Source organism: Microtus oregoni, unplaced genomic scaffold (genome assembly GCF_018167655.1).
Source record: "Microtus oregoni isolate MIOR12 unplaced genomic scaffold, Mior012 000112F_ref0000385, whole genome shotgun sequence".
Taxonomy (NCBI): domain Eukaryota; kingdom Metazoa; phylum Chordata; class Mammalia; order Rodentia; family Cricetidae; genus Microtus; species Microtus oregoni.
The window spans coordinates 2963793-2990994 of NW_024544738.1; the positions used below are offsets into that span (position 1 = coordinate 2963793).

At 37.5% G+C, this 27202-nt stretch overlaps 1 protein-coding gene across 1 annotated transcript; it reads left to right on the forward strand.

Moving 5' to 3' along the window:
- Positions 1–343: 343 nt before the first annotated feature.
- Positions 344–25596, forward strand: LOC121443734 (protein XRP2-like). Its single transcript, XM_041645528.1, has 6 exons — positions 344–376; positions 7823–8488; positions 11204–11333; positions 21677–21762; positions 22303–22397; positions 25525–25596. Exons 1-5 carry the CDS (start codon positions 344–346, stop codon positions 22384–22386), a joined length of 999 nt encoding a protein of 332 aa, XP_041501462.1. The 3' UTR covers positions 22387–22397; positions 25525–25596.
- The last annotated feature ends 1606 nt before the right edge of the window (positions 25597–27202 follow it).

The following is a 27202-nucleotide window of genomic DNA, read 5'->3' on the forward strand; positions in this document are numbered from 1 at the left end:
ATTTTCCTCATGGAAGTTCTATTACATCTCTGAGAGTCTCTGACACTGTTATTTTTTCATCATCATTTCACTGGTTTTTAACATTTCATCCACAGATTTCAAGCTGGCAAGTTGCTTAGAAGCAAAGATGTAACCACATCTCTATCTGGCTCGTCCCATTCCTTCCTACATTTCCCTCAGGTCCAGAATTTCAGCTTGTCAATTCCTTGATATCTTGGAGGCCCTCCAGTGTGATCAAGTTAAAACAATATATTTATAGTGCTTTCCAGCATTTTTTCCTTGAGACAAGGCCTTACCATCTATTTCAACTGCCTGGATTCTGAGATTGCAGGTTAGCACCACCATGCCTGGTCATGCAGCTTCTATATTTATTGTGGTATGGGACAGTTGATCAGAAATAAGTCTGCCTCTGCCAGAAGAAATTGATTTATGCTCATAAATGATTAGTGCGGCTTTATTTTTTTAAAACCAGATCTATGGAGAGAATGAAAACCATTCTCAGCAATCACACCAAGGATATTCCAGAAACTGTTGTCACCACTCTGAATGGGTGCACTGTTATGGCGAAGGGCCCCAGAGGAAGCCTTTGGAGGATCTTGAATCATAGCAATATGGACCTCAGCCTCAATGAAAAGAGAAGGAAGAGGCTCTGGGTTGACAAATGATAGGCAAAAAGAAAGGCTATCTATGGCCACGTACAGAATATGATTCAACTGTGGTGCACTGGGCTTCCGTTACAAGGTGAGGTCCATGTAAACTTACTTCCCTATCAATATTATTATTCCGGATAATGAGTCTCTTGTTGAAATTTCTTGTATGAAAAAAGTATCTGCAGGGTTCAGATGAGGATAGATGTTGCTTTTTCTGTTTATCAAGCCCAGAAAGGTACATTAATTTTTGAAAGAAAAGATACTGAACTTGTTTCAAATTCAGCTTCTTTGATTCAGCAAGCTATAACAATTAAAAAACAAGGCAATCAGAACATTTTTGATGGCATCTGTGTTTCTGTACAAGGAACAGTAAAGCAGGCTAGTGAATAAGATCTAATTTATCCTGCTACAGAAACAAGATTCTGGATTATCAAGCCAACTTGTGTGTTTTAATGATGCTATAAACTTTTTTTTTCCTGAGACAGGGTTTCTCTGTAGTTTTGGAGCCTGTCCTGGAACTAGCACTTGTAGACCAGACTGGCCTCAAACTCACAGAGATCTGCCTGCCTCTGCCTCCTGAGTGCTAGGATTAAAGGCATGTGCCACCAGCACCTGGCTCAACTCCTCACTAATCTTTGGAAACAATATCTCATTACATAGACCTGGCTAACCTGAAATTCACTAAGTAGGCCAGGCTGAACTTAAGTGCATACGGATCTGCCTGTCTCTGCCTTCTGGGTGTTAGGATAAAGATGTGCATGACCACGCCCGGCAACTAATTTTTTTAAATGACTAATTTTTTTATTTTATGTGCATTGGTGTTTGTCAATGTCTATTTATTGTGCATACATGTATGTCTATGTGAGAACTGAAATAATAGTGAGCTCTGGAAACTAATTTTTAAAGCTGTTCTTAAGTTCTGACTTGAAAGAGTCAAGGCTGGTGGGGTGGTGGTGGTGGTGCATGTCTTTAATCCCAGCATTTGGGAGGCAGAGGCAGGTGGATCTCTGTGAGTTCAAAGCCAGCCTAGTCTACAAAGTGAGTTCCATGACAGGCTCCATAGCTACAGAGAAACCCTGTCTCGAAAAACCAAATAAATAAATAAATAAATAAATGAAGCTGATGTCTTATGTTCTTATAAATATAAATAGATGTTATTTTTGGGGGACCTCATTGATAACTGTAGTGAGGAATCTGCAGGTGCCCATAGAGAAAACAGAGGGTACTGGATCTTCTGGAACTAGAGTTGCAGATCGTTGTAAGCTGCCTAAAATGGATGCTGGGAATCCAACCTGGATCCTCTGCAAGAGCAGCAAGTATACTTAATGACTGAGGCATCTCTACATTCCCTACTTGGCTCTTGGTATATAGTGTGAACAGGTAAGATGAACCCTAACCATTATCTGGTGTTGTCTGAATAAAGCCTGTACTTGTCTGGTAATATGATTTTTTGCCCTGCCTTCATTTGTAACGGCAATAACTGCTTCCCCCAGTACAATGATAGAAATTTCTTTCATACTCTAATAGAACTTGGGAATGTTGAGATACTTAAACTCTGATATCCTGATGTTTCCATAGTAACTAATGCACACCAAGAGGAAAAGATGGTCTATTTAGGCATATACTACTTCCCTTTTAGTGCCTAAAAGAGTGTCTAGTTAATTTTGGGTATTCAAATGTTGGTTGAGTGACTGAAAGGTAAAGTGACTTTTTGAAGATCATGTTGTTCATAGGTGACAAAATTGAGGCTGGAAAATGAGTAGCTCTTATTGCTTCATGCTATAGACCAGTGCTCATCCTAGAATATTATGTAAACTTGGATAAATATAATATTGTGTATGATGGAATAACTCACTTTAAGCTAGTTTAATAACAATTAACATGCTAACAAGTTACTTTGTAAGTAAACAATATGTGTAATGTATATAAAGGAACCTGTTTCTAGTGTATAGTTTTGCATGAAATAGTTATATTTATAAACAGTTAAAATAGTAAAATAGTTTCAATAAACTAAAAAGTAATACATTTCAGCTGTTGTTTTAAACTGTCAGACTGGCCTTTTATTAACACACTCCCTTCTTTTCCTCCTCCCTCCCCCTGCCTCTTGTGTGTGTGTGTCTAGTGTGTGTGTGTCTGTGTGTTGGGGTTATGTGCTGCAGATCAGACTCTGAGACTCAGGCCTGTTAACCACACTCCATCACTGAATTATATGTCTAGCCTCTGACTATATTTTGACAGCACAGTTAAAATTAAAAAAAAAATAATGTGACATATTTTAGGCCTAAATTTACACCTAAATATCATTTTGTAGTGGGGTAAAGATTTTCAATTTAAAATGTTTTTTAAGAAGTGGAAGTTTTAAAAATTAAAGCACCAGGAAAAGCAAAGCACCAGAAAGCTGAAATAGTATGCATCTTTATTTTTTATTTAAATTTATTTATTTTTAAGACAGTCTTTTCTCATTTTACATACCAATCCCAGTTTCCACTCCCTCCCCTCCTCCTGCTCCTTCCACCTTTCCCTCAGCCCTAGCCCCCATCCATTCCTCAGAGTGAGGCTTCCCATAGGGAGTCAGCAAAGTCTGTCACTTCATTTTGAGACAGGACCAAGGCTCTCCCCCACTATATCTAGGCTGAGCAAGGTGTCCCTCCAAAGAGAATGGGTTCCAAAAAGCCCGTTCAAGCACTAGGGATAAATCCTGGTCCCACTGCCAATGACGCACAGACTGCCCCAGCTGCACAACTGTCACCCACATTCAGAGGGCCTAGATTAGTCCTATAAAAGTTCCCCCTCTGTCAATACAGAGTTGACGAGCTCCCATTAGCTCAGGTCAGCTGTCTCTGTGGGTGTCCCCATCATGATCTTGACTCCTTTGCTCATATTCTCACTCCTCCCTCTCTTCCACTGAATTTTGGGAGCTCAGCCCAGTGCTTCACTGTGGATCTCTGCATCTGCTTCAGCAGTTGCTGGATGAAGGTTCTATGGTGACAATTAAAATAGTCATCAATCTGATTACAGGGTGAGGCCAGTTCAGGCACCCTCTCCTCTGTTGCTTAGGGTCTTTATGGATTACTGGTAATTTCCCTAGTGCCATGTTCCTCACTAGCCCCATAACGGCTTCCTTGCTCTCCCTCCCTGTCCTTCCCCCTTCTTGAGCATCACATTCCCTCATGATCTCCTTCCCCCCGCCCCTTCTCCCCTCCTCTTCCCTTTCCACCGCCACCACGCTCTCAATTTTCTCAGGAGATCTTGTCTATTTCCCCAGGGGATCCATTTATGTTTCTCTTAGGATTCTCCTTGTTACCTAGCTTCTCTGGGGTTGTGGACTATAGGCTAGTTTTTTTGTTTCTTTACGTCTAATATCCACGTATGAGTGAGTACATACTGTGTTTTTTTTTCTGGGTCTGGGTTACCTCACTCAGGATGGTTTTTTCTAGTTCCATTCATTTGCAAGCAAATTTCAAGATGTCTTTTTTTTTTACTGCTGTGTAGTACTCCGTTGTGTAAATGTACCACATTTACTTTTTCCATTCTTCAGTTGAAGGGCATCTAGGTTATTTCTAGGATCTGGCTATTACAAATAATGCTGCTATGCAGGGGCTGGAGAGATGGCTCAGACGTTAAGAGCACTGGCTGCTCTTCCAAAGGTCTTGAGTTCAATTCCCAGCAACCACATGGTGGCTCACAACCATCTGTAATGAGGTCTGGTGCCCTCTTCTGGCCTTCAGGCATATACAAATAATGCTGCTATGAACACAGTTGAGCAAATGTCCTTGTAGTATGATATCTTTGGGGTATATGTCCAAGAGTGGTATTGCTGGATCCTGAAGTAGGTTGATTCCCAATTTTCTGAGAAACCGCCATACTAATTTCCAAAGTGGCTGTACAAGTTTGCACTCCAACCAGCAATGGAGGCGTGTTCCCCTTGCTCCATATCCTCTCCAGCATAAGCTATCATTGGTGGTTTTGATGTTAGCCATTCTTACTGGTAAAAGATGCTATCTCAGAGTTGTTTTGATTTGCATTTCTATGATGACTTAAGATGTTGAACATTTCCTTAAGTGTCTTTTGACCATTTGAGATTCTTCTGTTGAAAATCCACTGTTTAGATCTATACCCCATTTTATAATTGGATTATTTGGTATTTTGATGTCAAGTTTATTGAGTTCTTTATATATTTTAGAGATCACTCCTCTGTCTGATGTGGGGTTGGTGAAGATCTTTTCCCATTCAGTAGACTGCCGTTTTGTCTTATTGACGATGTCCTTTGCCTTTTTTTAAATAAATTTTTTAAAAGATTTACTTATTTATTATGTATACAACATTCTGCCTCCCTGTATGCCCACACGCCAGTGGAGGACGCCAGATCTCATTACAGATGTTTGTGAGCCACCATGTGGTTGCTGGAATTGAACTCAGAACCTCTGGAAGAGCAGTCAGTACTCTTAACCACTGAGCCATCTCTCCAGCCTATCCTTTGCCTTATAGAAGCTACTCGGTTTCAGGAGGTCCCATTTATTTATTGTTTCTCTCAGTGTCTATGCTGCTGGTGTTATATTTAGGAAGTGGTCTCCTGTGTCAATGTGGCTGGATTTATATTGAGGTCTTTTATCCATTGGGACTTGAGTTTTGTTCATGGGGATAGATATAGATCTATTTGCATTCTTCTACAAGTTGACATCCAGTTATGCCAGCGCCATTGGTTGAAGATGCTTTCTTTTCCCATTGTACAATTTTGGCTTCTTTGTCAACAATCAGTTGTTCATAGGTGTGTAGATTAATATCAGGGTCTTCGATTTGATTCTGTTGGTCCACCTGTCTGTTTTTATGCCAGTACCAAGTTTAGCTCTATAATAGAGCTTGGAGTAAGGGATGATGATGCTTCCAGCTGTTCCTTTCTTGTACAGGAATGTTTGGGCAATTCCTCTTTTTTTTGTTTTTGTTTTTCCATATAAAGTTGAGTATTGTTCTTTTGAGGTCTGTGAAAAATTGTGCGGGGGGTTGGAGAAATGGCTTAGCGGTTAAGAGCACTGGCTGCTCTTCCAGAGGTCTTGTGTTCAATTCCCAGCATCCACATGGTGGCTCACAGCCATCTATAATGAGATCTGGTGCCTTCTTCTGGAATGCATGGAGGCAGAAGTTGTATACATAATAAACAAATAAATCTTTTTTTTTTTTAAAGAATTGTGCTGGGATTTTGATGGGGATTGCATTGAATCTATAGATTGCTTTTGGTAAGATTGCCATTTTTATGATGTTGATCCTACCTATCCAAGAGCACGGGAGATCTTTCCATTTTCTGATATCTTCTTCAGTTTCTTTCTTCAAAGACTTAAAGTTCTTTGTACAAGTCTTTCACTTCTTTGGTTAGTGTTACTCCAAGATATTTTATGTTATTTGTGGCTATTATAAAGTGTGATATTTCTCTGATTTCTTTCTCAGCCCCTTTATCAATTGTATATAGGAGGGCTACTGATTCTTTTGAGTTGATTTTGTAACCTGCCACATTACTGAAGGTGTTTATCAGCCCTAGGAGTTCCCTCATAGAATTTTTGGGGTCACTTATGTATACTATTATATCATCTGCAAATAGTGAGAGTTTGACTTCCTCTTTTCCAATTTGTATCCCTTGATCTCCTTTTGTTGCCTTATTGCAATAGCTAGAACCGTGAGTACCATATTGAATAGATATAATGAATAAAAGAGTGAACAGCCTGGTCTTGTTCCTAATTTCAGAGAAGTCACTTTGAGTTTTTCTCCATTTAACTTGATGTTGGCTGTCGGCTTGCTGTATTTGCTTTTTATTATGTTTATATACGTTCCTTGTATCCCTGATATCTACAAGACCTTTATCATGAAGGGTGTTGGATTTTGTCAAAGGCCTTTAAACATCTAATGAGATGACCATGTGGTTTTTTTTCTTTCAGTTTATGTGGTGGATTACGTTGATGGATTTTTGTATGTTGAACCATCCCTGCATCTCTGGGATGATGCCTACATGATCATAGTGGATGTTTTTTCTGATGTGTCTTGGATTCAGTTTGCCAGTGTGTTATGAGTATTTTTGCACAATGTTCATGAAGGAGACTGGTCTGTAATTCTCTTTCTTAATCACATCTTTGTGTGGTTTGGGTATCAGTGTAACTGTAGCCTCGTAAAAAGAATTTGGTAATGTTCCTTTTGTTTCTATTGTGTGGAACAATTTGAGAAGTATTGAGGAGTTTTTCTTTGAAATTCTGGTAGAATTCTGTGCTGAAGTCATCTGGTTCTGGGCTTTTTTTTTTTTTGGTTGGGAGGCCTTTTACATTCTAAACACACATTTTAATACTGAGCTGCATTCCAGCTGAAATAGTATGTTCTGATTAGGATAGATGCAGAGGATATAAGCTTTACTTTCTTAGCAATATTTTTGCAGCAGACTCTTGCTCTGTAGCCCTGGCTGGACTTGAATTCCTAGTAATCTTCCTGCCTCAGCTTCCCAAATGCTGGGATTGCAAGTGTCTACTCTCATGTCTGACTTACATAGCTACTCTGTTAGAATAATTGTTTTTAAAAATATATTCTTTACCATTGCACTCCATACTATTTTGTGGTCACACAGATTCCAAATAAGCTGAAAGACTGTTGATAGTAGCAATGATGATATGTCACCTGGGTTAACTCACAGGCAGACCCAAACCATAGTCACACAGGCTTTCTTTTAGCTTTGCATGCCCAGGCATGAAATTTGATAGCAGAAAGAGCAGATCCATTTCTTGGGAGGTAGATATATATTAATCAAGGTTATAAACTTTATATTAATTAAAATTGCCAAGTTCACCTCTCTGTAACAGCAGTATTGTTATCACACTTAGAAAATGAAAAAAAGAGAAGTCCTTGAGGTTATAGGCTTTGTGTATATGTGTGAATATCCCCAGTTGCCTAAAAAAGTTTACAACTGAAATGGTTGGAACAAGATCCAAGCACTTGCTGATTGTGTCCTTGAACTTTGGTTTCCTTCCCCCTTTCCTTCCTCATTCCTTTTATTTATTGGTTTCTAATTTATTGCAAAGTCAATGAAATTGGAAACTTAAGCTTTAGCATTAACAACTGTGTCTGGTATCCCATAGGCACTTACATGTTTTTGGTGAATATCTTAACAATACTCAAGGTCTTGTGCTTTGTCCCTGCAGGTTGATCCAAAAGATTATATTTTCAGTGGACTGAAGGATGAAACAGTAGGTCGCTTACCTGGAAAAGTGGCAGGACAACAATTTGTCATTCAAGACTGTGAAAACTGTAACATCTATATTTTTGATCACTCAGCTACCATTACCATTGATGACTGCACCAACTGCATACTTTTCTTGGGACCAGTGAAAGGCAGTGTATTTTTCCGAAATTGTAGAGATTGCAAGTGTACATTAGCTTGCCAACAATTTCGTGTGAGGGACTGTAGAAAGTTGGAAGTCTTTCTGTGCTGTGCCACTCAACCCATTATTGAATCTTCCACAAATATCAAGTTTGGATGTTTTCAGTGGTACTACCCTGAATTAGCAGCCCAATTTAAAGATGCAGGGCTCAGTATCTTCAATAATATATGGAGTCATGTTCATGATTTTACACCTGTGTCAGGAGAACTCAACTGGAGCCTTCTTCCAGAAAATGCTGTGGTTCAAGACTATGTTCCTATTCCAACTACTGAAGAATTCAAAGCTGTACGAATTTCTACAGAAGCCAATAGAAGCATTGTTCCCATATCCCGGGGTCAGAGACGGAAGGACAGCGATGAGTCATGCCTAGTGGTATTATTTGCTGATGATTATACAACTGCAAATGCCAGAAAATTAATTGATGAGGTAAGGAGAGAGAGAGAGAGAGAGAGAGAGAGAGAGAGAGAGAGAGAGAGAGAGAGAGAGAAATAGACATAGATAGGACTTGCTAGGTTTTATTTATTGTTATTATTTGTAGTAGGAGGGAGGCCGCTTATTTGTTCCTGGCCACATAGCCCCAAAATAATCACACAGAAACTATATTATTTAAATCACTGTTTGACCCATTAGCTCTAGCTTCTTATTGGCTAACTCTTACATATTAATTTAACCCATTTCTATTAATCTGTATGTCACCACATGGCTGTGGCTTACTGGGTAAAGTTCCAGTGTCTGTCTCTGGCAGCTACATGGCTTTTCTCTACTCTGCCTTCCTTCTCCCAGCATTCTGTTTAGCTTTCCCTGCCTACTTAAGTTCTGCCCTATCAACAGGCCAAGGCAATTTCTTTATTCACCAGTGGTATTCACAGCATACAGAGTGAAATCCTGCATCAATTATTTACAAATTAATTATTAGAAATACTAGCAACCCTCAAGTTATAGTCCTCGAATTCCTTGGATCCACAAAGTTTACCTTAGAAGCAGATCTCTTGGTCTACAAAATCCTTCCTCCCTCTCTCTCTCTCTCTCTCTCTCTCTCTCTCTCTCTCTCTTGTTTGTTTTTTGAGACAGGGTTTCTCTGTGGCTTTGGAGCCTGTCCTGGAACTAGCTCTCTAGACCAGGCTGGTCTCGAACTCACAGAGATCCACCTGCCTCTGCCTCCCGAGTGCTGGGATTAAAGGCGTGCGCCACCATCACCCGGCCAAAATCCTTTCTCAATGCAACCTTTAAATCTAATTTAATTTAGTAAGCATTTGTTAGCATCAGTTATATGCAGGTTATGCTATTATCATATTTCATTCATTATATGATACAAGTTTGTTTTCCACATCTTTGCTTAAATACCTTGTAATTAGTTGCAACTTAGAAATAATAGAACCTAGGTGATACTGGAAATTAAGGCATACAGATACATTTCTTTGCCTCAAAGATTTTCCATTCTTCATCATAAACAGTTTCCACACATGCTCACAACAGTACTGCGTATTGAAGCATAGTCTTTGCTAATGATTTTTCTAATGAGGAAATTTTTTTTGGAGTTTTAATTGGTTTAGAGGTTGGAAATGATGTTTAAGAATACAACTTTTAGACCCTGTTTTGACAGTGTCATCCACACTGGGCTCCTTATTTTCTCTTGTCCCGTCACCATTGAGGGAGAGGTTTCTTTTGTCTGTGAGTTTTTACTACATATAATTTTCAAAGATTAATCATTCAAGTTAAACTCCATTTTGTTAGATAATTAGGATATTCTAACTTGTTTAAAGAAAAAAAGCCATCAACACAGTCTATTTGTGAGTCATCAATGCTCTGAACCTTTTGACTTTTGGTATCTGATGTGTGAAATGGCCTTTGCAAGAATATGACTTAGAAGAGTGATGTTCTTTAAATGTCCTTCTGGAATGCAAAAATAACAATCCTACACTAATAATAATAGTAACTTACTCTTACATACTTTTTACCAGTCGGGTACTTGTAAAGAGAGTTACATGAATTAACTCAGTGTTCAAAACAACTCTGTGACCTACAGACAGGGTAAATAACTTGGCAAAAGTCACTCAGCTAGCTGGTAAACATCAGAGCTGTGATTCATACATGCAGGCTGATACTCTTCCTGTATATTAACCCTTAAACATAAAGCTCTTGTGCTGTCCCAGTGCTGAAAGAAAGCTAATGCTAAGAAAAGGGAAAGACCTAAATGTTATGTTGACAGGTTATATACTATTTAAATTATACTTGAGTTAGCAAAGAAACTAGTTCTGAAAAAAATAAAAGTTAAGTATTTTCATAGCACAGCTATATTAGGACAGCTTAGACTGGGAGATGCAGTTACCAACTCTGATTTGCTGAGGAACATTATAAAATCACATTTTATATTGTTTTCACAAAGAAATTGTTTTCTTATATAGGAAGTAGACCACAACCTCGTGGTAATACACAGAACAATAGAAGTGGATTACTTTAAGATGTAAGAGCTAGCTAGAAACACACATAAGTTATTGACCAAACAGTATTGCAATTAACATAGTTTCTTTGTGATTATTTTGGGTCTGGGTGGCCAGAAAATGAACAAATAGCCTCCATCTACAAGCCACCATCCTGAAAAATAATTCTTTAATCCACCATCTCATTAACTTAAATTAAAATCAAAGCTCTGTTAATTTATAGACCTTGGGCAAGTTCTTAACCATGTCACATCTTAATTGTCTCATCCCTACAAGGAAGATGGTGGTGGTACCCATCTCATGAGAGGTTAAATGTATTTTGTATGTATATATGTATAATATTCAGAAAACTTCAAATGGTCCCCTATGTGTGGTCAATCATTCTTGCAATATACTATACAAATTGATGTGATGGCTTTTAAAATTAACATTACATGGTATTTTTCTGTTTTATTTTAACATCTTTATTATATTTAACAAATTATGTTAATTGTAGTGAACTATGGTAATTTTCATTGAACATTTTCTGTATCATCAAATTAAGCTTCTGGTTAGTAGTTGTAAAGTAGTGACAGCGGAGTCTGAATTACTCAGAACTAAAACAAAAATCAGAATGCTGGGTTGCATTATATATGGAAAAATGTTCAAATAACAAAACCTTGTTTTTATCCCAAAAGTTCATTTTCCAATCTGAATGAAGTTTTATTCTCCACCGATGGTTGGTAAAGGGTTTCTCCTAGTGCAGACAAAGGAAGTGTCAATGAAAGCTGAAGATGCTCAAAGGGTTTTCCGAGAAAAGGCATCTGACTTTTTTCTTCTTCTAAACAAAGGTATTTTCTGGGTGACTGGGGTACTTTTTTGGTTATTTTCTTTTTTGACTCTCTTAACATTTCTTTCATGTTGCCTTCTCTTTCTCTTTTGTTCGGTTTTCCCCAAAACCCAAGAAGCACTGTAGAACTCACTTTTCTCCTGTTCTTTCTCTTAGTACTTAAATGGTCACATTTCTGTATTATTTTAGTTGTCATTTTATTACTATTTTACCTTTGTACTGTTACATAATAAGGATATGCGTTGGCTCTACTGAAAAAGAAGAATTATAGTCACTAATTTTCTGTTTTCATATAATTAACTTTTTGTGAAAATTATAATTTTCCCTAGCAAGTGAATACCAGCAATAAGTTTCAGATAGTGAAGAAATGTGCGAAAGAGAGGAGCTAGAATCTGCCTGCCCCGCTGAAAAGATGATGCTTGCCTATATTTTCTTAAAGGCATATTGACTCTGGAGGCCAAAGTACTATCTTTCTGTTGGGAGTAGGGACATTGTTTGCTTAAGGCTCCAAGCCAGTATGAATAGCAATATGGAATGCTAATTGGGTATACTCTACAGACAGGGCACATCTGTATGTGTGTTCTTTATGTATAAATAAAATATAATGAACTCTAAAACTGTATGAAAAAAGCATAGAAGGACTATTACGATAATTTTAAGCAATAATGCTCTATGTAATTGGGCTGTTAAGTGTTAGCATAAAATTTCATATCTTTTTCTTAGTTATTGTGGTAGTGGCAATGACTTATTCAATCCAGTGCTTGAGTCTACCTCAGAATATATTTTGACATAGGAACATTCAAATAAAATCTTGGAAATGAACCTTAAAACTCTCATCAACTTCTAGGAATGGAATTAAGCAATAAGTCTAATGGATATCCTAAAGTGTAAGAGTTAGTATTGAATTCAGTAGCCTGAATTGGGTTTATATATTTGTATAATATTAGTAAAGAAGTCTTATAGAATTGCTTCAACCTAAACAGTACCTGTCTTTCAATAATACAACATTTCACATGGAAGTAGTAAAATGTTTTGTTTCTGGAAAAAGCAGAACTAAAACCAATGAGCAGATGTTACCAGAATTTCAGGAAATAATGTCATACAATCAAGTCTTAAAAAAACAAGAGATTCTGGGGCTAGAGAGATGGCTCACTGGTTAAGAACACTGACTGTTCTTCCAGAGGACCCAGGTTTGATTCCCAGAATCCACATGGTAGCTTACAGCTGTCTAATATTCCAGTTCCAGGGCACCTGACATCCCTTGGTAATACACCAATTCACATAAAATAAAAATAAGTAAAATAAAATAATTAATTAATTGAAAAAAACATGTCTACAGGAAGTACTTAAAGATTGAAGCACTCATGTCGGGTCAAAAGAATCAGCTTGAAGGAGTTTGCATTGGAAAAATTTGGGGGCAGTTTGACCATTGACTAATGGGGGTTGGGGTCAGAGTAGTAAGAGTGCTTGAATAGCATGAGGACCTGGGTTCCATTTCTATCACCAAATAAACCTTACAAAGAATAATGCAGGGGGGCCGGGCAGCAGTGATGCACGCCTTTAATTTCAGCACTCGTTAGGGAGAGGTAGGTGAATCTCTGTGAGTTCAAGGCCAGGCTGGTCTACAGAGCGAGTCCAAGACAAAGAAACCCTGTCTCAAAAAAAAGTAGTGCAGGTAATTTAATAACTGTTATGCACCTTTGGAAAAGTACTCCACACCTGTAATCCCTGTACTTGGGAGGTAGAGGCAAGAGGAGTTTAGGAGTTCAAGGACATTCTCAGCTATATAAGGAGTTCAGGACCATTTCAAAAAAAGAGGGAAGGGGCGATGGTGGCACACTCCTTTAATCCCAGGATTGGAAGGCAGAGGCAAGCCAATCTCAGTGAGTTTGAGGTCAGTCTGGTCCACAGAGCGAGTTCTAGGATAGCTAGGGCTACATAGAAAAACCCTGTCTCAAAAAAAGAAAAAAAAGGGGGCTGGAGAGATGGCTCAGTGGTTAAGAGCATTGCCTGCTCTTCCAAAGGTCATGAGTTCAATTCCCAGCAACCATGGTGGCTCACAACCATCTGTAATGAGGTCTGGTGCCCTCTTCTGGCCTGCAGGCACACACACAGACAGAATATTGTATACATAATAAATAAATAAATATTTTTAAAAAAAGAAAAGAAAAAGAAAGCAGGTGGATTTTATGATTATAGGCTGCGTCTCTTACCTTCTTTCTGCCTCCAACCTCTTCTGTCTTTGTTCCTTTCTTTTCTAAATCTGGGGAAAGGGAATCTTTCAATCTATTGCTAACTGAACCAAGATAGGAAAGAAAGTTACATGACACCACAAAGAAACAATGAACCAAGCCCAAAATACAAGACGTTCTATAAGATAACTAGCTTTCTTCAGGTGAGGGAACTCTTTTAGATTAAAATAATCTAAAGGGATATAACAATTAATGCAAAGAGAGAACCCTGATTTGATATGGGATTGATACAGTTTTTAAGCTAGGAGTTTGAAGGTGATAGGAGTTGTTTAATTTCCTTAGGTATGGAAATAGTATTGTGATTAGGTAGGAAATGCATTATGAGTATCATGGTGTCAGCAAAACAAGAATAAAGCATGTGTGTGCACTAATGTATAATATGTAGGGGCCAGCAAAATGACTCAGTGAGTAAAAGCACTTGCCACCAAGCTTGATGACCTTGAGTTCAGTCCCACGTGGAAGAAGGAGAGAACTTATACCCACAAGTTGTCCTCTGACTTCCATAAGTGTGTCCATGGCATGAGTGCCCACACCTCTACATCTATAAAAATAAGTAAATATACAAACAAATAATTGTTTAAAAAAACCTATGGGGCTAAATTTTGACTCTTGGTGACTATAGTTAAAGGTAAGGTGGATATTTATGCTGTTCTTTCAGTATTTCTAGTGTGTGTGTGTGTGTGTGTGTGTGTGTGTGTGTGTGTGTTTTAATTGAACATTGGAGGAGTTGAGCAATGTCTCAGCAGTTCAGAGCACCCACTGGCTGCTCCTCCAGAGCACCCAGGTTCTCTGGTCTCAGTGGTGGCTGACAACTGGCTGTAATTCCAGTTCCTATGGATCCAATGCCCTCTTCTGGCCTCCAAAGGCACTGCATGCACATGGTCCACACACATTTATGCAGGCAAAGCTCCCATAACACATAAAAGTGAAATAAAAACTTTAAAAAATTATATATCTTATTCTCAAAACCACCTAAAATGGATAAAATAATTTAGTCTGCCCAATAGTGAGTTTATTAGGTCATGTGGAATAGCAAGCCGACTTGATGCTAATATTCTAACACGGTGGAATAAGGTAAGCAATAGTCATTCTCAGGTAGGTAATTGTCCTGAGTAGGGCTGCTGTGTGCATTATAGAATGTTGAACATCATTTCTGGCTCCTGCCCTCTTGATACACATTTCTTCAGTTGTGGCAACAACAACAAAAATGGTTTTAGACATTGCCTGATGTCCTTTGAAATAATTGTCAGTTGAAAACCATTTTTTTAAATAATAGGCTTACTCTTGGAAATTTACCTTTATTGTAATTCATAGCTGAATCTAAATAGTCTTTAATCACAATTATCTTCTTTAGTTAATAAATATTACTATTTGACTATTAATAAGAGAATCTATTGTTTTCTATCCTAGAACTTCCAAACCGTACTAATCCTCAAAACTATGTAGGATGTTTTTAAAAATATAAATTTCGAACTACTCTCTCAGAAGTCTTTATTATATGTCCTTGGAATCAACATTTTGGTAGCTTCTCAGATGGTCTTGGGCACTAATTAGACTTGTTTTTCTTTGTTTGAAAGGCCCATCTTCTTCAACAAAAACAGTAGATGAGCTATGAGCAGTAGTGGACAAAATGGTGCTCTGTAGGCCATGCCAGGTTTGGTAGTTTAGTCTGAATTTTCATGCTTTTTATTTTTAATAAATCTCTAGAATAATTTAAATTTACAGAAACTTTGCGAAGACAGTACCAAGAGCTTCTGTATATCTTCTTCCTGCTTCTCCAAATGTTAACGTAGCCAAGGCACATTTGTCAAAAGCAAGAAATTGACATTGGTAAAATGTTTCCTTGTACAGTCGATTCTCATTTCACCAGATGTTTGCCAGCAAGTTCCAGGTCCAAAATTCATTTCTAGATCCCACGTTGACTTTAATTGCTGTGACAGTTGTCAACCTACTTTTGTTTTTCATCACCTCCAGTTAGTCTGAAGAATGTTGTTGTGTTGGGGATCATCTGCTCTTTTCTCAGGTTAGAAAGGGTTATAGATTTTGTAGAAGAGGTGAAGTTGAAATGGCATCTGCTGTGTTTACCTTCCATCGTGGCAGGGTAGGGTTACATTTGTGTTACAGGGCAAAGGTAGAAGTCAGGGCCGAGAGGCTGGAGAAAGTGCAAGATGCTGGTTACATCTTGTAGGAGCTGATTCTCTTCTTCTACCATGTGGGTCCCACAGATCAAACGCAGGGTGTCAGGCTTTTATTCTCATTTTTCCATCAGTCTAGAAATTTATATTTTGTTTGGTAACTTTTTTAATTTTTTCAGATTTATTTATATATAATTGCCAGATACTACATTTTAAAGTATATAATCTAGTGACCTGACCTATCCATATATTATAAATGATTACAACAAACAGTTATGTCTTCAAATTTTTTGTTTAAAATCTATTATTATTATATGTATGTTTGTGGGTGCATGTTCTGTGGCACAGCTATGGAGGTTAGGGACAACTCTGTTAAGTTACTTCTCTGGATTCTAAGGGTTGAACTCAGTTTTCCGTGGTGTGCAGCAAACTTTACCCTCTGAGTCATCTCAATGGCCCATAATTGGTTTTTTGTGATAAAAGCATTTAAAGTCTCAGCAATTTTCCAGTATACAATATGGTATTACTAACTATAGCCATCATACTATATATTAAATCCTAAGAACTTACTTATCTTAAATGTGTGTTGGGGGGTTGTGTTGTAGATTAAACCCCATGCATTTTAGACAGGAGATAGCTCAGTCTATATATGCAGCCTCAACATACTAATCATATAACTACACAAATTTATATGATGTAACCAGCATCTTGCACTTTCTCCAGCCTCTCGGCCCTGGGCTCACCCATGTTGTTGCAAATGGCAAGATCTTTTTTTGACAGAATAGACGTGAGTGTGTGTGTGTGTGTGTGTGTGTGTGTGTGAGAGAGAGAGAGAGAGAGAGAGAGAGAGAGAGACAGTCAGACAGACAGAGACAGACAGACAGACAGAGACAGACAGAAAGAGAGAGACAGAGATACAGAGAGAGAGAGGAGAGTGAGATTTTTTTGAGATAGGGCTTTACTACATAACCCTGGATGACCCAGAACTCACAGAGATCTGCCTGTCTCTGCCCTCCACGTTCTAGGATTAAAGACATATGCCACCAAGAGTAGTCCATACCATACTTTTTTTGTCCACCCAGTTGTCAACAAGACCCCTAAATTTGATTCCATTTCTTGGTTAGGGTGAATAATGCCTCAATAACGTAGGAATTCTTTCTGGGTAGTGATTTGATTTCTTTTGAATATATACCCAGAAGTGGGATTGCTGGATTATATGGCAGCTCTATTTTTAATTTTTTTGAAGTATTATCATAATGACTATATATAACAATTTAAATTCCCACTAGCGATGCACAAGGGTTCTTGTTCTTCTTGCTTCACATCCTCAGCAATGCATTTCCCTTTGTGATAATAGCCTAACATGTATGTGAAGTTGATATCTCATCATGAGTTTGATTTGCATTTTCTTGATTAGTGACATTCAGTACCTTTTCACATGATGTTTCTAATTTTACTGAGAGTTTCAAAGAAGTGCTTTGCATTTCAATTTTCTTTTCAATTCCATTAGGTTTCTGTTCTCGTATTTATTACTTCCTTACTTTCACTAACATTAGGTATGATTTGTTCATTCTCTAGTTTCTTAAAGTTTGAGCATAAGTTACAGATTTAAGTATGATTTTTGACATTGCTCTAAGAACTACAGCTAACAGCATGCCTGCGTGAAGCATATGTACACACATGTTCTCATGAAGCACAGAATAGCCTTCCTCAGTTAGGTACAGTGGACACCAAGTTTGGGGGCTGTGTCAACACCACAATCAATAGGGATCTCAGAAATATGAAAAATAAGGCACAATTCAGATGGTGAAAAGGATATTTGCGTATATAAGAGGAATAAAACAAGAATGCTAACTTCACTTAGCTAGGAACATGAACTACAAGCATGTCTGAGAATAACTACAAAAGTAGACTCAAGTATTGATGGGTAGTACACACCTAAGTGTAGAGGTAGTTACAGGAGAATTTTAACAAGTATGCAAATAAGGATCTCCTGCATATATATTTAATAATGATTTTTTCCCTATACGTATGACTTTAGCTGTATCATGCAACTTTCAACACATTGTATTTTCATATTTATTCAACTCAAGATTTGGCAAAATACAGCCCACAGCCTGCATTAGAAAATGAAGTTTTTGACTGGGTGGTAGTGGCACATGTCTTTAATCGGGAGGCAGAAGAAAGTGGATCTATGTGAGTTTGGGACCAGCCTGGTCTACAAGAGCTAATTCCAGGACAGGCTCCAAAGCTACAGAGAAACCCTGTCTACTAAAACCAACAAAACAAAATGAAGTTTTATGGGATTATGGTCATATTCATTCTTCTGTCTATTCTGCTGGGTTTTCTTTTTTTTTTTTAACTACAACCAAAGATTTGTTTCATGGCAGGCAATGTATAGTCCACAAGGGCTAGAATACTTTCTATCCGGTCCTTTATAGAGAAAGTAACTTAATATTTAATTTAGTGAAAAGTATTTTTAAAGCCAGTATAGTGGCACATTCCTGAGACATGATCATGAGTATCAGGCCAACATAGGCTATATGTTAGTTCAAGATCAACTTGGGTTACGTATTAGAATACTGTCTCAAAAAAAAAAGAAAAGAAAAACAAAAAATTGGAGATTAGAGAGATGTCATTAGGATCACTTGCTACTCTTCCAGAGAACCAGAGTTCAATTCCCAGTACCCCATGTTGGGTGGCTCAGAAATGTAAAATCTGTTGCTTGGTAAAATGCTATATAAATATCTATTATGCCAACTTAATTGATAATGTGCAAGTCATCTCTCTCCTTTATTTTCTGCCTACTTATTTGATATATTAATGAGAGAAATGTTGACCTCTACAGGTGTCACTGAGGATTTGTGTATTTCTCTTTTCTAATTATTGAGGCTTCACCTTGTGTACTTTGAAGGTCTATTAATTGCATATGCATTAGAATTGATAGATTTTTCTTTGGAAAACCCTTGTTTATATAATAACGCCATCTAGCTCTGATTATCTTCCCTGTTTTAAAATCAATTTTATCTGAAATTAATTAATTAATAAGGTTACTGTTTTTTAATTTGGTTAATATTTCATTCTGTATTTTTGTTAATTTTTTATTATTTTTATTACTTTAAAAAATAATATCAATCCAAATTTCCACTTCCTCCCCTCCTCCCACTTCCCTACCACTCCCTCCACACACCCTCCCCCTTACCCCCTCCCACACACACCCTCCAATCTTAAGAGAGGTTCAGTCCCACTCTTGTGGAATTTGTTGCCTCAATCCTGCTTGGCCCAAGGTGGAGTTTGTTGCCTCAGGCCTACTTTGGCCTAGGTTACTGGCTTTGATCTATTTCTGTAAACCCTGGTCTGGATCCACTCCTGCAAAGGTCCTTGGCATGGAGTTGGTCCTGCAAAGGCCTCTGGCTCTGATCTACTGCCTTGGGGCTCCCAGGCTCAGGAGCCCCCAGAACCGCAGAGGCTTACTCCCTCAGAGGTCCCAGACTCACTCTAGGACCCACAGAGGTTCCAGGTTCCTGCCTATTCCCTTCGATGTCCCAGACCAATGCCAGGACCTACAGAGGACCTGGCTCAGGCCTACTCCCTCTGAGGTCCCAGACTCACACCTGGCCCCACAGAGATCTCTGGTTCCTGCCTTTCCCCTCTCGGAGGTCCCAGATTCACACCCAGACTGGCAGAGGTCCTGGCTCAGACCTAGTTCCTGAGGGGTCCTAGACTCAAGTCCAGACCCACAGGGGTCCTGGCTTAGGTATACTCCCTTGAAGGCCCCAAATTCACATCTGGACCCTCAATAGTCTCTGACTCTGGCTCACTCACTCAGCAGTTACTCTCCTGTACCTGTTCCAGTGGACTTCACTGTCTCTGGACCAGGACCCTGGTTCAATCCTGGTCCACCAGTGTCCCAGGACTGGATTGGCTCACAGCTCCTGCTCCCATGGAGCTTGCTTCCTCAGGTTCACTACAGCCTAGGTAGCTGGTTCCATCTCACTACTGTGGAATTTGTTGCCTCAATCCTGCTCTGGCCCAAGGTGGCGTTCGTTGCCTCAGGCCTACTTTGGCCTAGCTTACTGGCTTTCGATCACCTTCTATATTTTTATACTTAGGCCACATACCACTGAAGGTATACAGACAAGGCATTGCCTTCTAAGGTTGCTTAGAATAAGTCTTTGTATGGTCATATCACTAACTTGATAGACTCATTTATTTTAGTTTGCTTTTAACTTTTAGAACTGCTTTTCCCCCCACATTTACTTTTGGCTTTGAAATACTGACATGCTTTCCAATATCAAGTTATATAAAAGGGTACATTGAGACGATTTTCACCTGCATCCATGCTACTACATGACCCTCTCTTTCCTCTTCTTATCAGCCACATTTTCCACAGAGCCTTTTTGCCAAGAGTAAGAAAATGTAAACAGTTGCCTCTTCTTTGACTCAGTACTTATCATAATCTATAGATACTATGTGCTGTAAACTCCTAGTTTAGCTTGTTCACTAGGTCTGTGTGAGGGTACAGTTGACTGTTTTAGTACTTGCCTTTCCTGTTTGTTTCTGTATTAAATTTCAACCCTCCAGTTATTTCAGTGCCAAATATAATGAGATCTATCTCATTCTTGTGCTTTGTCCAGGTCTCAGAACTACATTAAACTTAGCATTCATATTTTGTTTACCTTGGTTTTTCAGATGTAGTACTCCATTATTCTATATTGTTTTGTTTGTTTAATTAGTTTATATCTGTTTTTGAGACACATTTGTAAACTCCTTGAGGTCAAAACTTCTCCATCACCATAGGAAATAAAATGCTGATCTGTTTGGAATATAGTGATAGCTGAATACACATTAATTGAAGCACACATTTTCTTGGTCTGATTGGCTTTGGTCATGCTTGCCAACAAATCTATGCTAAATTCCAGGTTTGCCAAAGATTAAATCATGAATATTTAACTCAAAATGTAAGTCAGAGGGGGTCTTAAAAGCATTCAAATTAATGGGTGGGAAAGGAGGCACAAATCTTTCTATTCAGAGGATTAAAAATAAAAGTTTGATATTTACTTTTAGAATGTAACTTTAAAACACACTTAAGGAAAATTCTTTCAAAGAGGCATTGCTTTGGTGCCTGGCCTCAATTCCCTTTTGATTTATTTCCATAGTTGGTGAACTAGAACTTGGATGGTTAAGTAGGGGAGCTGGAAGGAGGGCAGGCTGCCTGGTAAGACTTGTGTGTTGACTTGGATTGTTTTTATCTTGTTTGGTATTTTGCCCACTAGTCTTTGTACTAGTGGAGATTCTTTTATTTTGTTTGTTTGTTTTGTTTTAAAAAGAAAAACAAAAACCAAAGAAACCAGACAATTTTCAACAGTTGAAAGCGTGACAGTAAGGGTTGGAAAGATGGCTTAGCAGTTAAAGAATGCTTGCTGTTCTTGCAAAGGACTGGAATTCAGATACCAGGACCCAAATCTGGAAGCTCAGGAACAACTGTCCATAACTCCAGCTACAGGGAGTCCAATGACCTCGTCTGTCCTCCACAAGGCACTTGCAGGACTCCACATGTACACATACCCACACACATACATAATTTTTAAAAATGTGATACAGTTGTGTAATAGTACGGGAGCTGTGCATCCTAAGATGAGACTCAGTGTTTATTTGTTTTATGATAGGGATAGGGAAAAGTTAAAATGATGTGCCTTTTTATCTCCATCCTTCTTCTTTCCCACCTGATGAAGATACTGGAAATTTCTCAGAGAAGAATCAAAAAATGAATGCTGGGTTTAATACATACCTGTAAAGGCAGAAGGATGGAGAAAAGCTCAAGGGCAGACTAGTCTACATAGTGTCTTTCAGGGCTACATAGTGAACTATGTCAAAAATCTAAAAGAAATTCAAGAATAAGCTTTACAATATATTTGTATTCGTGGTGAGAAAAAACTTCTTGGGGTTCATTTTAGGTCCTGTGATTGCCCTGGAATTTAATGGAAATGGTGCTGTAGAAGGATGTCACCTTATCGTAAACGAGATATTCAACGGGACAAAGGTATAGATCTTACTTATCTTAATCTAATTTTCCATTTTATCTCCTTTCCCTTACAACCAAATAGTACTTGTATCTATAGTATATTCTTTAACCCATAGGCTCACAACCATATGTAACTCCAGCTTCAGAGGTCCAATATCCTCTTCTGACCTCTGAAGAAACCAAGCATGTAAATGGTACACATACATACATGCAGGCAAAACATTCATACATATAAAAAGTAAATCTAAAAACTTCTTAAAGATAAAACCCTAAGCTTGGGCTGGAGAGATGGCTCAGAGGTTAAGAGCACTGGCTGATCTTCCAGAGGTCCTGAGTTCAATTCCCAGCAACCACATGGTGGCTCACAACCATCTGTAATGAGATCTGGTGCCCTCTTCTGGCCTGCAGGCATACAAGGAGGCCAAACACTGTGTACACAATAAATAAATAAATCTTAAAAAGAAAACCCTAAGCTTATGACTTTGTTCTATAAATATGTGGCCTTTGGTATTTAAGGGCCACAGAACTAATCTTATGTTTGTTTTGTATTTTAAATAGATGTTTGTATCAGAAAAGAAGGAGACAGCATCTGGAGATGTTGACAGCTTCTATAACTTTGCTGAGATACAGATGGCGATTTGAAGCAGACTGTGGTATTAAGCTCTTTCTAATCTTTATATATAGAGTTTGATAAAATACTTATGTCTATTAGTCTTAAGCCATTAGTAATTTTTACTGATTCTAAAATTGTTAAAGGCTATTTTTAAATAATTCTTTGAATACTATATCATTTACTTGAAGATCTAAAATAGTTCATTTAAATTAAGTAATTTTAGTCATCTTATAAACTATTTAACCCCTTCAATGAGCTTTCAGTTTTCTTTTTATATAATACTCTTATTAGAAAACAGAAGTTGCTACCGGTTAACAATTTTAATACTAATTAAAAATTCTTTCAAATCTTTTATAATTTAAACTTTCCTTAGTGCTCTATGGCATTCATTTGATAGTGTATTTTGTTACTTATTTTCTCTTTTTATTTAGAGGAATTTGTTACTAGGTAATAATTAAATAAACTTATGTACTTTTTAAATGCATATCCAGTTAAATAATTATTTTCTTCTTGCATTATATGGCTAATGAGATTTTGTACATGGAGTTGACATACTATTTTGTAAATTGAAAATTTTTTAAAAAAATAGGAATTTGAAAACTGAATGTGGTAGTGCCATCTGTAGTCCCAGGCTACTTGGGATGCTAAAGTGTAAGAAGCTCTGGAGCTTGGGAGTTCAAAACTATCCTTGACAACATAGTGAGATCCTATTTTAAAAGAAAGAAAAAAACTAAGATATTTGGTAATCAGCTTTGCAGATACTTCTTACTGATGCTGACATTGCCATTTTAAGAACTAACTTCTTCATAAGTTGTATTGCTCTTTTTAAAATACAACTGCCAGATGATTCTTCTGTTTCCTAGTAAGAAAAAGCCTATGCAATATAAAACTATAGAACAGCAATCACCAGCAGATTTGACAGAAGCGATCACTGTCTGATAGCTCTTGTGACTAGCAAGAGACCTAGAGCAAAACCTGTGACTTTTAGATAAGAAATACTTTTGGGTAAGGTCTGATGATAAGCTAGGCAGGTTATTCAAGATCTCCATACATGTTTTTACTCATGTAAAGTAATGTCCAAGTATGATAAAAATTTTGGTAACCTGAAATCATTATTTCTCAAATCCATTTAATGATAGTAATTTTCCAGGAGGTATGGGAATTGTTCAGAAATCCACATTGGTCTTCAGAGGCATAGATTGTTTTCAAGGGAAACTGCTCTAGGGAGGGTTGTCATCTAAACTAATCAGTTCTGAAGGTGTTAATAGGTTGCTCTTATCACATTTAGCAGCAAACAGGGGCAGCTTTCTAAGGCCTATTTAAAGGAATCTGAAACTCTATTTTTATAAAACTAAGACTGAAAATGGCCACTTGTAAAAATTCCTCTTATGGTTGTTACTAAAACTGTATTTTCTGTTTAAAATGCTTTAAATCAACTTATAACTACCTGTTGAACTGTTAATGTGTAGAAATAATACTTTGTTATGCTAAATTAATAATATGGAACACCTACACTGTGCCTAGCCTTGTGCTGACTGTCATCATTTGAGCATTTCTTTTATAAAAGCATTGTGTTCTACAAAGTCAATATGATCTCATGAGGTACAAATAAAAACTTCTGGCAGGTATAATAGAATTTCTGTCATATTTTAAAAATAATCTTTACAAATTGTGGTTAGAGGCATTAACATTTCCCTGAGCTAAGCTATAGTAAATGCATTCTTTTCTGTCTTGGTTATTAAATGTTATTATTCACATTTAAAATAATCTCAATACTTGTTTTTTCAGAACTAAAATACAGCGTTATACAAAGCTATACCTTAAGTTTTTATCTTATCTGTAACGTTGTGCAAAAACTCAGGAATATAATGTAAAGGAGACATAAAGATTTTTCCACCAAATTTAGCCTGTTAACCAAAGCCTAAAATTTTCTATTCAGTTAGATAGGAACTTTTACTGATGTTGACTATTTACTGACATTAATAATTATCAGTTGGCTATTGAATATTTGAAAGATTTTTAAAATAAGTAGTTCTGTGTTGTTTCTGTAATTCTAAACTTTGATAGTATTCATGATATACTAAATACATTTCATTTCTGAGTAGTTTTTAAATTTATGAAAAATAAATAGCAATGAAAATTATTTTTATTGTCATATTTGTTTAAACATCTTATCAGTTTACTTGCATTAATAGTACTGCTATTTTTCTTTTGGGTCTGTATATGTGTAGCTTTTATGTAAATTTAGTGTTTATAAAATGTGCTTTGCAGGCCGGGCGGTGGTGGCGCATGCCTTTAATCCCAGCACTCGGGAGGCAGAGGCAGGCGGATCTCTGTGAGTTCGAGACCAGCCTGGTCTAAAAGAGCTAGTTCCAGGACAGGCTCCAAAACCACAGAGAAACCCTGTCTCGAAAAACCAAAAAAAAAAAAAAAATGTGCTTTGCAATAAATGTTAAAATTAAAATGGTTCAACACTAACTTTTTGAAGAGTACTTCTATATTTTTTATACATGTACCAAAATTTGATACAGTTTTTATTTTCCTTTTGGGTGTTTTGTTACACAATTTTTAATTTTAAAAACAAAATAAAGTGGTCTAATCTATGTGTCATATTAATGAGAAACGAACTGTATGCTGAGTGAGTGTATATGTGTTTGATGTATATATGTGCATGTTTATATATGCAAGGTACTCTGAAGAAATGAAAAGGAAGCAACATATTTTAATATAAGGAATTTCTATCATAATGTTTTCTTCGGTAAAATAAGTTACATTTTAGTATGACTGAATATTTGCTAAGATTAGGCATCTTTCTCTTCCATATTAAAAAAAAAGCTGTGTGTAGCATATAGAGTTATAATCCCAGCACTTGGAAATTCAAGGCCAGCGTAGGTTATGCATTGAGTCCCAGGCAGGCCTGGGCTACATAGTGAGAGCCTCTCAAAAAATAAAGAATTGTCATAAACTTTCTTTCAGATTTAGAAAAGTAGATGATAGTTTTAATTGTCAAATTTACCAGTTTTTATATTCCTTTCCTAGCTCATAAAACAAATACTGAAAGTGCAAGTTAGTTTTAAAAGATATAACATGATGTTTATTTCCACTTATAAAGGTTCTTCAAGTTAGTTTTAAAAGATATAACATGATGTTTATTTCCACTTATAAAGGTTCTGCAAGCACAGTAAGAACATTTGGAGCATTGGAAACAAGCAGAAATGACAACACAATAATAAAATTACTTCATGTTGGATAATTCTTCATGTCTAAACTTTGTTTTCCTCATAAAAGATATATTTAAGTTTTCTATATAAAAGGGAATGTGATTTTGATGCACATTAAAATTTGAGAAGCTCATTTCATACTGTTAGTTCTCCAAGCTCTAGAATCTAGATGCCTTCAAAACCCATTGTAGTACTGGAGAGATGGATCAGAGGTTAAGAGCATTGACTGCTCTTCCAGAAGATCTGGTTCAATTCCCAGGAACCACATGGTGACCCACAACCATCTATAATGAGATCTGGTGCCCTCTTCTGGTATGCAGGCATACATGCAGGCAGAGCACTGTATATATAATAAATAAATCTTTTTTAAAAACCCACTCTAGAAAACATATCTTTGAAAAGCACCTCCTTTGCAGTTGATGGCAATTAATGTGCAGAGTATAGACTGGTGAGTTCTCGGCCCTAAATGGGACATTTGCATCACACTAATCCCTACAAAGCTCAGGGATCTTCTTGGAATAGGACTCGGAAAGATCCAGAGGTGGTGGATCACATCAAGGGAACTATATTCTGGATACAAACAGGCAGTTGTACACATGAACTTAGAGTGATTGTAACCCCATGCATAAGACTTGTGCAAGCTCCAGTCAGATAAAAAAAAAATCACAGCACAGCCGGGCAGTGGTGGCGCACACCTTGAATCCCAGCAGAGGATGGGGAGGCAGAGATGCCTCCCAGGGAGGCAGAGGCAGGCGGATCTCTGTGAGTTCAAGGCCAGCCTGGTCTATAAGAGCTAGTTCCAGGACAGGAACCAAAAACTACGGAGAAACCCTGTCTCGAAAAATCCAAAAAAAAAAAAAAAAAACAGAAAACAAAAAAAAAAAAAACAAATCACAGCACAGAAGGGGAAAGGAGGCACAAAAATCCCACCACTAGCTAAGACGCTACTGGCATTTAATGACAGCTGAGAGAGAATCAGGATTCTTTAATGACATGACCCTTGGTAGGTTGACCATAGGCTCTGACAGGCCATACTTCCAAACTAGCTAGCAACACAAACTGTACTTGATGGAAGAAAAACAAATCTCATGAGAAGGAATGAGAAGATAGTGAAGGGAGTTATGGGAGGAGTTGGGTGAAAAGGTAAATATGTTCAAAATGTGTCACATGAGATTCCCAGAGAATGAATGTTTAAAAGATAGATGCAGGAGGTATGATGTAGATGGATGAATTGGTATTGGGTTTCCTGCAATCTTCTGATTTCTGTGTTGTGTCCATAAATACTGTACTACTTCAAACACAGCACAAGATCCTTAAAACAGTTTTGTTTAAAGTACACCACTGAAAAAGCCAGCCGTCGTGTGAGTGGTGGTCATGTATTATAACTTCACTCTGAAGTATCTTTCAAAGGTCCATGTGTTAGGCTCAGCAGATAAAGGGCTTTGCTGTACAAGACTGGCAACCTATGTTTGAACCCACATAAAGGTAGAAGGAAAGAATCAGTTACACATAGTCCTATAACCTCCACACATGTGCCATGACATGTGAGGCCTCTCACAATAATAAAAGTTTTAGAAGGTCCATATTTGGAACATCTGTATTATATTTTTCCCCCAAGGCTTAG